Source organism: Lampetra planeri, chromosome 25 (assembly GCF_965212315.1).
Source record: "Lampetra planeri chromosome 25, kcLamPlan1.2.h2, whole genome shotgun sequence".
NCBI classification, from domain to species: Eukaryota; Metazoa; Chordata; class Hyperoartia; order Petromyzontiformes; family Petromyzontidae; genus Lampetra; species Lampetra planeri.
In genome coordinates, this window is record NC_136131.1 from 12,269,190 (window position 1) to 12,284,657 (window position 15,468).

General features: G+C 49.4%; 1 protein-coding gene across 2 annotated transcripts in view; it reads right to left on the reverse strand.

The window, feature by feature from the left end:
* Nucleotides 1-201: 201 nt before the first annotated feature.
* The window catches only part of LOC144727478 (docking protein 2-like), a 35,478-nt gene continuing 20,211 nt past the window's right edge, over nucleotides 202-15,468 (reverse strand). For both annotated transcript variants that reach the window (XM_078606335.1, XM_078606334.1), the window contains exons 3-5: nucleotides 11,298-11,391; nucleotides 2,871-3,043; nucleotides 202-1,902 (exon numbers count right to left, since the gene is read on the reverse strand). In XM_078606335.1, coding sequence (XP_078462461.1) covers nucleotides 1,060-1,902; nucleotides 2,871-3,043; nucleotides 11,298-11,391 — 1,110 coding nt within the window. In that variant the 3' untranslated portion in view covers nucleotides 202-1,059. The remainder of the gene's footprint in view (nucleotides 1,903-2,870; nucleotides 3,044-11,297; nucleotides 11,392-15,468) is intronic.

Below are 15,468 nucleotides of genomic sequence, written 5' to 3' on the forward strand. Positions count from 1 at the left end.
CGACCACACACACAGGAAAAACTACGGCACGCGAGGATAAGCGAGCTGGGCGTGTAACCCAGCACTGTGGATGTAGGCCAGCCTACGGAATTTGAAAGTAAACTGGCAAAATATTAAACTTTGTAGGTTAGTGTGGTGCTCAATGTGTGCGAGGGTTATTATGTACAGAGGCTCAGACAGGATGAGAATCGTTGAGAAGTGTTTAAGTCATAAATGTTTTTTTTATTTAATTCGTATAAATTGCATGTACGTTACTTATGTTTTAAACTGGGTTTCGTAAAGATACGTCATTGTTGATCGTGATGAGTCAAGAACTACTATCTGTATATCTGTGCTCCACGTGCTCCACGGCTCACTGGGTGAGAAGTGGTGGAGCTGTCTCCATGTAGTTCTCATTCTATTGACTATGGAGAGAACAAAGCTGGGTTTGGAAATTGTATTCACAATGATGATGAACCTCCAGTTCAATCTTTTAAATGTTAGTCCAACCCTCTACAAAATACAGTTATTTGGCAACACTCTGCTGGCAGTGGTGCACAAGCACAAATAACAAAAACTCACATTTGTAAATAGGTTGCTATAAAGAAGAGCCATTGTGCCCGACACATCGCCTATTACACATTTTATTTTTAAGGCCACGGTGTTAATGACGCTCGTGTTGAATTTTTTTGTCAACATACGGTTGTATGGAATGTTTATTTTAGACATCTACACCACATGAAACCATTAAAAATGTCATTACAAAAAGTTAAATTACAATGAGGGATCAAACTAACTTCCCAACCAATTAAACTTTATTGATCAAAAATGCAAAAATATATTAGCTGGCAAAACGACCAAAATGGATTATGGTGCGGATTAAAGAAAAAGTAGATAGAAGTTTATTAATTGAATAAAATATCCGATTAATGAGCACATTATTATCTTACACCAAACTTCGCGGTTATATTCATCATCAACGTAAATGACAAATGCCAAAGACATATGTGGCACGCGTTTTGAGCAGGCCAACACGTTTGGATATATGAAAGATTTAATCAAGACAACTCCATAATTTGTTTAAAACGTTATGACTTTCTCTTCAAAGGAATCCTCTGTACGGGCAGCAGAGGGATAGGTCAACTCATCGCAGCTTCTCACTCGCACCACCGCTGGAGGCTTCTTATTCACCTTGCAGTAGAGGGCTGACACATCCTCATCGACATTTACGGACGCGGGGATCGGACGACTGGGCAAGAGCGGAACTTTGATCGGTCGATCATTTGGCTTCGGAAAATGTGGCTTTGCAGGGGGTACTGGCGCGGTCGGCCGTGGCGCAGCCTCATCTTTCTGAACCTCATCTTTGCAATGAATGGTGCTGTAGATGGTCTTCGCAGCGCTGCTGCGAGCAGCGCACTCAGGATCGTCGTAAATGTGCTCTGCCCGGGGAGGCTGGCTGTTTGGCATCGCCGGCACACGGTTTTTGCCAAGCAGACAACCGTCGTAAACCTCCGAATAGACGGGCTCGCTATTCCGCTTTGAATTCTTCTTCGGAAAGACGGGCTCCGAATTCGGAGAGGGGGGAAACTTCAAGGGTGACATCTTGCCCCCGTTAGGCTTTCCGCCGTAGGGCAGCAGAATGGCTCCCTCGGGTTTAAGTGACATGAGCTTCATCCCGTCGGCCGCAGGTCCAGCAGCGTGCAGGAATTCATCGGCCTCCACGTGACGCACCGGCGAAGCGTTCGCTCGCGAGAAGTGAGTTGCGCTCGAGTCCACGTTGGTGCTGCCACCATGATTTCCTGGTGGCAGTTTGCTGATGAAATTGACGATAAGATTGAATATTTCCTTTCCCTGGGTCGTCTCGAAAATGAAATTGCCCGGTCCAGTCTGGCACCTGCGCCCAGCTTCGAACGTGAACATTTTCTGCAAACGAAACATTACAGCATATTGTGCTTTAGCAGGAATTAATTTGTTTTCTTTGTATGTACATATTTTGAACTTCTTTCGCACCGTACATAGCCAACCATGCTAATCGGAGGTGCTGGGGAGAGACAACAATTAATGGAATCATGACGGGAAAGAATCATTGCACGTCTCGACAAAGAATAAACCGAGTATGGAGACTAGGTGGGAGAAGGCCGACGCAGACGAGCCGTGGATCTCAGTGGAGCTGCAAGTCGGTTGCCTCCGTGTGCTTGGCAGTGTAATGGTGTTCACCTCTTTATCATCTATAGGCAGATCATCGAGGTTGTGGATTTACGGTGCTCATTCACACATTTTAAGTGCACTTTGGTAGAATAGCTGCTCCTCACCCGTCAGTACCCAGGGGACAGGGCACATTCTATGCCAGGCGTGGCCAAACCGCAGCTCGCCAGCTGATTGCGGCTCCCTCGCACAGCTCAAGTGCGGTTCGATGAAGACATGGATTTTTTCTTTAACTTTTTAACAACAACAACAACAACAACATTTTAGACTGTAGAAAATTGCGTTTACAGCAGCGGCCGGGGGTGCTCGTCCCTGGCAGCAGAACCACAAGTGACTCCAAAGCCCTCTGGCACATCTCTAAATTCACAATTGCACAGTCAGCCAGCGCAAGCAAGGCGGCCGCCCTCTGACCGCCACGTGCTCGAGAATGTAAAACGACGAGCCTCGTGGCTCTCACCCACATTAAGACTCGAGAACGCAGCTCATGGCGTTCTACGTCGTCACCGCCTATTCTACGTGGGTAGCTAACGGATGTTTTGTTACAGCCCCATTTGTACACGCTTTGCATTGTGTGTTTTTGTTTTGTTCCGGGCCATCTTCCCCGCCCCCCCCCCCCCCGCAGTTACCCAGGGTAACTGCGGGTGAACCACTCCGTGAAGGGCAGTGAAGGTGGGAGCGGGGCACACCTGGTCCTTGCCGTATCGGCGCAGGGAGTCGAGGGCCCAGGACTGCAGCACAAGGCGCGTGTTCTGGTCCATGAGCTCGAGCCTCTCCTGGTTCACCTTCAGGATGTACTTCCCCTGCAGCTTACTCCGCTCCGACGCGTCCGTCTTCTGGGTCACCACCAAGAACTCGTCCACTGTGAACGTTGAAATGAGCCGCGCGTCATTGCCTCTCCCTCCCTTCGAGCGTGAATCTGCCAGCCTTTGTTACGCGACGATGGAGTATATGTCCGTGCTTCTGTGCGCATGTGTGCGAGGGCCGAGACGTTTTCCAGGTACATGAGACGGCAAACATCAGGCCTCAAAGGAGGTTTGGCCTGCAAGCCCATTGGAAGTAGAGCCAAATGAACGGTGTGCGGTTAGCTACGCGAGCCAACCAAACCACACTCCATGGAAGTGAACAGGTTTGGATTGGTGTTGTGTGCGTGGTTTTGTGCACGTCTGAGACTTTGTGGTAGGTTTTGTGTGTGTGGCGTGTTTGGGCATGTGTCACTGTGTCTAGGTGGTAGGTTTTGTGTGTGTGGCGTGTTTGGGCATGTGTCACTGTGTCTAGGTGGTACGTTTTGTGTGTGTGGTGTGTAAAACAGGTACATTAGAGTGTGCGGTGTGTATGTGGTAGGTTTTGTGTGTGTTGGTGTATATGTCCTTTGTTTGTGTGTGCATGAAAGAGGCTGCCGTGAGGTGTGTGTTGAGTTTGTGTTTTATCATCTTCTACACCATCTTTGCCGAAAGGCATCTTCATTACTATTGTCGTCATCTTTGCTATGCTCACAAAAGCCCCATTCATTTCAATCGTGATTCCTGCACCTTTTTCCACATAAATGGTATTTCTGGTGTCGATTTCAACATAGCCATTGGACGGCACGCTTTGGCAAATCCTCACGGAAAACAATGGCAATTTTCACAAATTCCACTCAATTCAAAGAATCAAGTCAAACTTCTGGGGTTGGGATCGGACAAACAGCCGGCATGAGTGAACCACGCAGGTCGATCCATTTATAGATAACCCACTGATGCATCATGACTCTTGCTTCTCAAAAGGTAATTTTATTTTGCAAAAGCGATGGCTCCATATTGTAGAGGCGAGCGTCAAATATTTTACAAGGGTATTGAGGCTGTTGGATGACACGCAGAGGCTTTGAAATCATGCGGCTGTTATAACGTCTTCCTCTTATTTTATTGGGGTATCTATACATGGATTACTCCACTGTAGTCTCGAGACACACACTCACAAGGAGACACACACTGACACAGAGACACATACTGACAAGGAGACACACACCGAGATGCAGACTCGAGAAAATTGGGGAAATTGTCACGAATGTTGGCCCTGCTCGATTTCCTTGTTCGCAATCAGATAACGAATCACGTAAGGCATTGTGAATTTTCCCTCCGCTACAACACATTACCACCACATCACCACCTACAACACATCACCACCACATCACCACCTACAACACATTACCACCACATTACCACCTACAACACATCACCACCACATCACCACCTACAACACATCACCACCACATCACCACCTACAACACATCACCACCACATTACCACCACATTGCCACCTACAACACATCACCACCACATCACCACCTACAACACATTACCACCACATCACCACCTACAACACATCACCACCACATCACCACCTACAACACATCACCACCACATCACCACCTACAACACATCACCACCACATCACCACCACATTGCCACCTACAACACATCACCACCACATCACCACCTACAACACATTACCACCACATTGCCACCTACAACACATCACCACCACATCACCACCTACAACACATTACCACCACATTACCACCTACAACACATCACCACCACATCACCACCTACAACACATTACCACCACATTGCCACCTACAACACATCACCACCACATCACCACCTACAACACATTACCACCACATTACCACCTACAACACATTACCACCACATCACCACCACATCACCACCTACAACACATCACCACCTACAACACATCACCACCACATCACCACCTACAACACATCACCACCACATCACCACCTACAACACATCACCACCACATCACCACCTACAACACATCACCACCACATCACCACCACATCACCACCACATCACCACCTACAACACATCACCACCACATCACCACCTACAACACATCACCACCACATCACCACCACATCACCACCTACAACACATCACCACCACATTACCACCACATTGCCACCTACAACACATCACCACCACATCACCACCACATCACCACCTACAACACATCACCACCACATCACCACCTACAACACATCACCACCACATCACCACCTACAACACATCACCACCACATCACCACCTACAACACATCACCACCACATCACCACCTACAACACATCACCACCACATCACCACCACATCACCACCTACAACACATCACCACCACATTACCACCACATTGCCACCTACAACACATCACCACCACATCACCACCTACAACACATCACCACCACATTACCACCACATTGCCACCTACAACACATCACCACCACATCACCACCTACAACACATCACCACCACATCACCACCACATCACCACCTACAACACATCACCACCACATCACCACCTACAACACATCACCACCACATCACCACCTACAACACATCACCACCACATCACCACCTACAACACATCACCACCACATCACCACCTACAACACATCACCACCACATTACCACCTACAACACATCACCACCACATCACCACCTACAACACATCACCACCACATCACCACCTACAACACATCACCACCACATCACCACCTACAACACATCACCACCACATCACCACCTACAACACATCACCACCACATTGCCACCTACAACACATCACCACCTACAACACATCACCACCTACAACACATCACCACCACATCACCACCTACAACACATCACCACCACATCACCACCACATCACCACCACATCACCACCTACAACACATCACCACCACATCACCACCTACAACACATCACCACCACATCACCACCACATCACCACCTACAACACATCACCACCACATTACCACCACATTGCCACCTACAACACATCACCACCACATCACCACCACATCACCACCTACAACACATCACCACCACATCACCACCTACAACACATCACCACCACATCACCACCTACAACACATCACCACAACATCACCACCTACAACACATTGCCACCTACAACACATCACCACCACATTACCACCACATTGCCACCTACAACACATCACCACCACATCACCACCACATTACCACCTACAACACATCACCACCACATCACCACCACATTACCACCTACACCACATCACCACCACATCACCACCTACACCACATCACCACCACATCACCACCTACAACACATCACCACCACATTACCACCTACACCACATCACCACCACATCACCACCACATCACCACCTACAACACATCACCACCACATTACCACCTACAACACATCACCACCACATCACCACCACATTACCACCTACAACACATCACCACCACATCACCACCTACAACACATCACCACCACATCACCACCACATTACCACCACATTACCACCTACAACACATCACCACCACATCACCACCACATTACCACCTACAACACATCACCACCACATCACCACCTACAACACATCACCACCACATCACCACCACATCACCACCACATTACCACCTACAACACATCACCACCACATTACCACCTACAACACATCACCACCACATCACCACCACATCACCACCTACAACACATCACCACCACATCACCACCTACAACACATTACCACCACATCACCACCTACAACACATCACCACCACATCACCACCACATCACCACCTACAACACATCACCACCACATCACCACCTACAACACATCACCACCACATCACCACCACATCACCACCTACAACACATCACCACCACATCACCACCTACAACACATCACCACCACATTACCACCTACAACACATCACCACCACATCACCACCTACAACACATTACCACCACATCACCACCACATTACCACCTACAACACATTACCACCACATCACCACCACATTGCCACCTACAACACATCACCACCACATCACCACCTACAACACATCACCACCACATCACCACCTACAACACATCACCACCACATCACCACCTACAACACATCACCACCACATCACCACCTACAACACATCACCACCACATCACCACCACATCACCACCTACAACACATCACCACCACATCACCACCTACAACACATTACCACCACATTACCACCACATCACCACCTACAACACATCACCACCACATTACCACCTACAACACATCACCACCACATCACCACCTACAACACATCACCACCACATCACCACCTACAACACATCACCACCACATCACCACCTACAACACATCACCACCACATCACCACCTACAACACATTACCACCACATTACCACCTACATCACATTACCACCACATCACCACCTACAACACATCACCACCACATCACCACCTACAACACATTACCACCACATCACCACCTACAACACATCACCACCACATCACCACCTACAACACATTACCACCACATCACCACCTACAACACATTACCACCACATTACCACCTACATCACATTACCACCACATCACCACCTACAACACATTACCACCACATCACCACCTACAACACATCACCACCACATCACCACCTACAACACATCACCACCACATCACCACCTACAACACATCACCACCACATCACCACCTACAACACATCACCACCACATCACCACCACATCACCACCTACAACACATCACCACCACATCACCACCACATCACCACCACATTACCACCACATCACCACCTACAACACATCACCACCACATCACCACCACATCACCACCACATCACCACCACATCACCACCTACAACACATCACCACCTACAACACATCACCACCTACAACACATCACCACCACATTACCACCACATCACCACCTACAACACATCACCACCACATCACCACCACATCACCACCTACAACACATCACCAGCCACCCACCCGGGCTCACGATGGGTGAGAGCACTGCCCCGTGGTGGTCACTGTGTGCTCTTGCAGCGCCCTCAAGCGAAGGCGAGCAGAAGGGCAATGCTCTAAGGAGAGCACTGGGATTTAAACCTGCTGAGAGATCGTATGACATCTACAAAGCCTAAAGCGTGTTCCACGTGTGGCTTTTCAGACATTGGAACAATCTTGTTTATATTCTTTGACATCAATGCCGCCTTAGAGCACACAGCCAGCCTCTCCTTCAATCCACACGCATATAGAACCAGCTGATACAGTGCCGACGTGCAGCGCCTTGCTGTCGATAAGACAGAAAAACCCACGAAGGTTGATGGCACAGAGATAGTCTGCTGTGTGTGGCCATATTTACATTAAAACATCAGATAGCTTTTAATGTCAGAATGCCAATATTGTGAGTGACAGTCCGATTGATTTGATGATCAATTGTCTTTCCTTGGCTTGGTGTGGTGATATGACCGAGCGGTGGCATGTTTGCCGCTCGTTGCGGAGGTTCCCTGTTTGTGCCCAGTGACCACCCTGGTAAATACTGCCGGAGCATTAACCCACAAAGCACGCGCCGTCTCCTTCACGGTTTCTGTCAAAGATCCCCGTGACGTTATTCGTGAAAGAGCCGGCTACACGTGCTGGCGTCACGGGCCAGATTCGCATATTACCAGATTGAAAAAAGCCACAAAGAAGCATCGCGCCCCCGACTGACAAACTAATGCCCAAGTATAAGAACAGGTTTTACCCTTTCTGGCAACAAAACAGTTGTGTGAAGATGTTCAAACACCAAACAGACACCTTTCGCAAGGAATCATGTCTGCATTAAGCACACACGATACTTGCGGTGAACATGCAAAAAAAAACATTATCTGGTAATATATGGCATTGTCTTTGGAACTGATTGGTCTACACCAGAGACAGCCTTCTTTAGGGCCTGGTCTCAACCAGTGTTAGACCAGAGGACGGCAAGAGGCAGACAGCACAAAGACAATGCCACTATCAGGGCATCAATAGCTCGCGGTGAGCAGCTACAACATGGGACCATGCAGGTGCTGCCACCACCTCGTGCTACACAGAGACTGCTACCACCACGTGCTACACAGAGACTGCTACCACCACGTGCTACACAGAGACTGCTACCACCACGTGCTACACAGAGTCTGCTACCACCACGTGCTACACAGAGACTGCTACCACCACGTGCTACACAGAGACTGCTACCACCACGTGCTACACAGAGTCTGCTACCACCACGTGCTACACAGAGACTGCTACCACCACGTGCTACACAGAGACTGCTACGACCACGTGCTACACAGGGACTGCTACCACCTCCTGCTACACAGAGACTGCTACCACCACGTGCTACACAGAGACTGCTACCACCTCCTGCTACACAGAGACTGCTACCACCACGTGCTACACAGAGACTGCTACCACCACGTGCTACACAGAGTCTGCTACCACCTCGTGCTACACAGAGACTGCTACCACCTCCTGCTACACAGAGACTGCTACCACCACGTGCTACACAGAGACTGCTACCACCACGTGCTACACAGAGACTGCTACCACCTCCTGCTACACAGAGACTGCTACCACCACGTGCTACACAGAGACTGCTACCACCTCCTGCTACACAGAGACTGCTACCACCACGTGCTACACAGAGACTGCTACCACCTCGTGCTACACAGAGACTGCTACCACCTCCTGCTACACAGAGACTGCTACCACCTCGTGCTACACAGAGACTGCTACCACCTCCTGCTACACAGAGTCTGCTACCACCACGTGCTACACAGAGACTGCTACCACCTCCTGCTACACAGAGACTGCAACTACCACGTGCTACACAGAGACTGCTACCACCACGTGCTACACAGGGACTGCTACCACCTCGTGCTACACAGAGACTGCTACCACCACGTGCTACACAGGGACTGCTACCACCACGTGCTACACAGAGACTGCTACCACCACGTGCTACACAGGGACTGCTACCACCTCGTGCTACACAGAGACTGCTACCACCTCGTGCTACACAGAGACTGCTACCACCTCCTGCTACACAGAGACTGCTACCACCACGTGCTACACAGAGACTGCTACCACCTCGTGCTACACAGAGACTGCTACCACCACGTGCTACACAGAGACTGCTACCACCTCGTGCTACACAGAGACTGCTACCACCTCCTGCTACACAGAGACTGCTACCACCACGTGCTACACAGAGACTGCTACCACCTCGTGCTACACAGAGACTGCTACCACCACGTGCTACACAGAGACTGCTACCACCACGTGCTACACAGAGACTGCTACCACCTCGTGCTACACAGAGACTGCTACCACCTCCTGCTACACAGAGACTGCTACCACCTCGTGCTACACAGAGACTGCTACCACCTCGTGCTACACAGAGACTGCTACCACCACGTGCTACACAGAGACTGCTACCACCTCGTGCTACACAGAGACTGCTACCACCACGTGCTACACAGGGACTGCTACCACCTCGTGCTACACAGAGACTGCTACCACCTCGTGCTACACAGAGACTGCTACCACCTCGTGCTACACAGGGACTGCTACCACCTCGTGCTACACAGAGACTGCTACCACCACGTGCTACACAGAGACTGCTACCACCACGTGCTACACAGGGACTGCTACCACCACGTGCTACACAGAGACTGCTACCACCTCGTGCTACACAGAGACTGCTACCACCACGTGCTACACAGAGACTGCTACCACCACGTGCTACACAGAGACTGCAACTACCACGTGCTACACAGAGACTGCTACCACCTCCTGCTACACAGGGACTGCTGCCACTTGGGGCCCCTTGGCTAAACTGCAGCAGTACACTGAAATGGTTGAGATAAGCCATTTAAGTGATCTATAAATGAAATCCATATCCTGAGAAGACCTCACGTTGTTGCTGTTATATTTTCCACAAACAAATCAATGTGATTGGGTGTGCATGGACATGTTGTTTCCACTATTGTCTTCTTACACCGAATCCACAAATGTTCCCATAGATATATACGTTTTTAAACCTTACATAAATGTATGCACACCTGCTATGTTTTAGAAATGTTATTAATATCCACAAAATATTAGCAGATACTCTACACTTTCCACATTTTTCCAAGAACGTTTTAAATACCCTTTAAAGTGGCTTGAGTGAACCCTACGGCGATTCTGAAGGAGAAATTAAGTAAACTAAAACATCTGTTTACCTTCGTCAGCAGAAGAATAGATGCTGTTCTCCTCCATCTCCAGGGGCTTAGAGCCAAGGCCATTATCCAATGATCCATATCCTGAAGCCGCCTGCTGCTCATGGACAGATGGAGAGGAAAACAAGAAAGGAAGCGATGCGTATTAAGGTAGGGCACATTAAGGTGGCGCACACGTGAAATATACAACACACGGGCAGATGAACCCAGCACATTCTGCTGAATAAACAAAAAGGGTGAAGCAGTTTAAATGGTGGTCAAGCTTCCGGAGTGCCGCATCCCCTCCTCCTCAGCACCTCTCCCCTCTACTCCCCCCACCCCCCCATCCCCCCCTCCCCTTGTCTACCCAGCACTATGAACCACAGTTGGTCCAATCGGTATGTTCTGTGGGGTAAAGTGTGGGGACCCCGATCTCTTCCACGCCGTCTGGCCGATGTGGCAAAATCGGCCAAGTTATCCGAGGTGTGCTGGAGAGCTCCCTCCAGTGGATGGATCTCCGCCAGCAGTGGCAAGAGCAAGTTGTTTCACGCCTGCACCTTTGCCTTTACCACCCGTTTACCTACATGTGTATATATGTACACCCCTTTGTCCATCCACTGCTGGATGAGGGCCTTCCCATGCGAAGTGGATTGTGGAGGATTTTGGCCATGCTGGTCAGGGAGGATGGGTGAATATGGGGAGCAAACACATTGCTTTGGTACCCTGTACCTATAACAACGTGAGCTCCCATGGTAAAACGATATGCTTGAATATATAAAATTCAAAACAATCTAGACAACAATGTGAAAGATTACGCCCAGGAGAAAGGATGGAAAAAAATACAAGTTAGCACACATTCGAAGTACAAAACAGCGAGCGAACATGCTGTGTTTATCTCTGCATGCAGTGGGTGCGAAGGCTTGACTGTAGGTATGCTATCAACCGGCGATCAACCAAACTCTACATGTATTGCATGAGTGGGAGTTGTGTTTGCTTTAAGTAACGATTTCTGTGCAACAGCTTATTTCTTCACCACAAAAAACCCTTCATTGATTACATCTAGAAAGCACCCCGAATTTGTACGCAACGCTGAAAGCGCAAGTCAGCTCACAGCATCTAGCGTGATCTTGCTTAACGGGGTCACGACGGAGTCGATGTTAAGCAAATTTAGAAAATTAGTAACGACGCGATTTGCTTTCGTATGCCGCACAGTCTCCGATCTTTCACGCTCTGTGTGTACGAGGAAAGGCTGCGACACTCATCGCTTACCGCAAGCGCGGCCGATTTGTGCATCATCTCCCGAGCCCCCTTCAACATTTGCAGGCAGTCTGTACGGCGGGCCGAGTCGGGCTGCCACCTACCCCACTGTAGAAAAACCCCACGTGTACTTCCCGGCCAGATTAGCTCTCTCAAAACAGTTTCCAGTTTCCTACAATTCAACACGAGGGCTGTGACAGATCTGAGATAGGGACAAGCGATTCCTGCCACCCGAACGCAGATGCCTCAACACCCCCACCCACCTTCTCCCCACCCCAATGTACAGGGTGGTCCAGATGTCTTGTGGCCCCCAATTAATTGGCCCCAATTAATTGACCCCTTGAGGGCGCAATGCCCGAACCACAAAAACGAAGGAGGCATCATCACAGAGACACACTCTGCTGCTCCAGACGCGGTTGTCTGGCTCTACCACCTGAATGTGGAGTTGTGGCTCTGCATCTACATCAGCAGCCACACGAAAGTAGAAGAATTTCTTTTAAAAATAAACCTTACTTAATTTTTTTTATAAAGGTTTGGGATAACGATATTGGGGGGGGGGGTTACAAGACATCTGGACCACCCTGTACAATAGCCACAACTTTCAGCATGGAGTGCTTGGAGAGGCAAGAGCTGCTCCCCAAACTGGTTCGGGCAGGCACGTGTGGGACGGGCAGGCACGTGTGGGACGGGAGGGGAAGGAACGCGTACCGAGCCAACTCCTCGGCTGATGAAACCGCAGTGCACAGAACGGGGCAGGTTTGGACCGCGCGCAATGCACGAATACACCAGCGGCATGCAGCAGAAAGTGGCCAATCTCGCTGGGACATTTGGGTTATGAGTGGGCGGATAGGCATGGTAGGTTGGTAAATACTGTACCAGCCTCAGTTACAAAGACCCATGCCGTGTGTTGCTCTGTAAACGTCTCGATATCAAGTATAACGAGGACAAGATAGTCACAATCATATCCAGCCCTTTTGTCATTCCACCATCGTCATGAGAGTTGTTTGACCACACTTCACCACACTGGTCACTGCAAGTTGCTAAACACGAGTGGGGATGGGTGGGGGGGGGGCCCAGGTCTGATCCGCATGTCACTCGGTGCCGCCCACGTTCGCCGCCGAGGTTGGGGATCGAACTCAGGTCGCCGGGTTCACAGCGCGCATCGTTGGCCGCTGCGCACCGGCTACTCTATCGCAGTGTGTACAATTTGCAAAGATGTGCAGTCGATATTGATAAAACTTAGTAATACAACGGCAGAGGCAAACACCACCATAACACTATCAAACACAGTGAGCTGACAATTTCAATGAACACCAAATGATCATACTCGTCAAGGCCTCTTGTTTTAAACAGGCAGTGCACTGTGTCGACATACATTCAGGGCGACGTTCACATACTTTGACAAGGTGTGAAAGTAAAATTTGGCGTGAATCAGCAAAGCCCGGAACCTCCCTATTCAAATCTTTATCTATCCTGAATTCACAGGAGATTTGCCAGAGATTCACCGAAACGCCTCCAACCAGCCAGAGGGCGTGAGGCGTGACGTCAGTTGCTCTGTGCCAAACGCCCGTCCAGGTGTGTGCCTCGACACCTGCGGTGAGACAGGTAAAGGTGCAGCCCTGCAGGTGCTTGCGATTGTCGCTGCAAACGGAAGGGCCTCCACTGGAGCAAACTATGAAGGGCATTTGGCTTACGGTAGTTTTCTTGTTCATGTTTTAGTGTTGTGTTTGTTGCGGTTGCACCCGATTCAAGAGCCGAATGGCTCACAGGGCTACACCTAATAAATGAAACTGAAGCCACATTGACATGTTGGAACGGGTGGCCGTACCCACATTTTACTCCATTGCACGCGACCTGCCAATTGATGGAATGTGGTGTAGCCATTTACACTGCTGAGTGGACAGAGGCGGGGAGGGATTTAAGAAACTTGCACCATTGTTTTCACTGCGAAATTAAACTTGTGCTTCACCAGGTAAAGCACACCGAGCTATTACCGAGTTTTCAGAGGCAACCTGGCCACACGTGATCGCTTATACAAGTTAGCTTATCGTGTTTCTAAATATGGAGGGCGAACCCAAAGGACCCGGGGGAGAAATATGGACACAGCCACAGGGAGAGAGAATATGCAGCCTCTATAATACACAACAGATATCAGGGTCGGGATCAAACCCCCGACCTACTGTGTAGCAGGCGAGACAGATAACATCTCACCACATAACAAAGGTCAGCACCAGTCTTCCCGCATTATGAATAAAAATAGCAGTTTGTGCTGTTTACCGAAGTAAGCACTGAGAGGTCAGAAGCGCTTTAACCCCAATTCGACGTTGCTCGCATTCCCCGTCGTATCTCTCAGCAAGTATTCACATCGCTACTTCAGCAACAAACCAGTAACGTCCCTGCTGTTGTTCGATTTTAACCAAACATCTTCCTCGGTACAAAACAGCTGCTGTTTCCTTCACTCCTTTCCTCATGCCCCCAACTCCAGACAGGAGCCAGACGACAAGCGGCAGCGCTCCTTCAATCTCCATTCTCCCCGCAGCCTCACTCAAAGCACGAGCCACCACTCGTGGCGATATTGAGTGTGCACACGCTGGGGAGAGGCAGACAGCTGCGTCAGCGGTAGAAACTGGAAAGGTTCCAAAAGTGCAAATCCTGGTGAGAGGTTGACTCAACCCATCATCTCTCTGGGGTCGATAAAAAGGAGTATCACTTTGTGGGGGAGTCAACAGTGGTTGTCCCATGCAAAGAATCGCCACCGCCATTAGAACGTGGAATTTCCACCACTGGCTAAGCGCTGTAAACGGGAGATGAGAACAGCTTCAATGTGCATTTGAGCAGGAAATCGCTTGGCACGCTGTGGTCGGTTTTTTTTTTACAACTTTGTTGAACAGTGCATACCATGAATGCATATCTATAACCGAACCTAAAATAATAACTC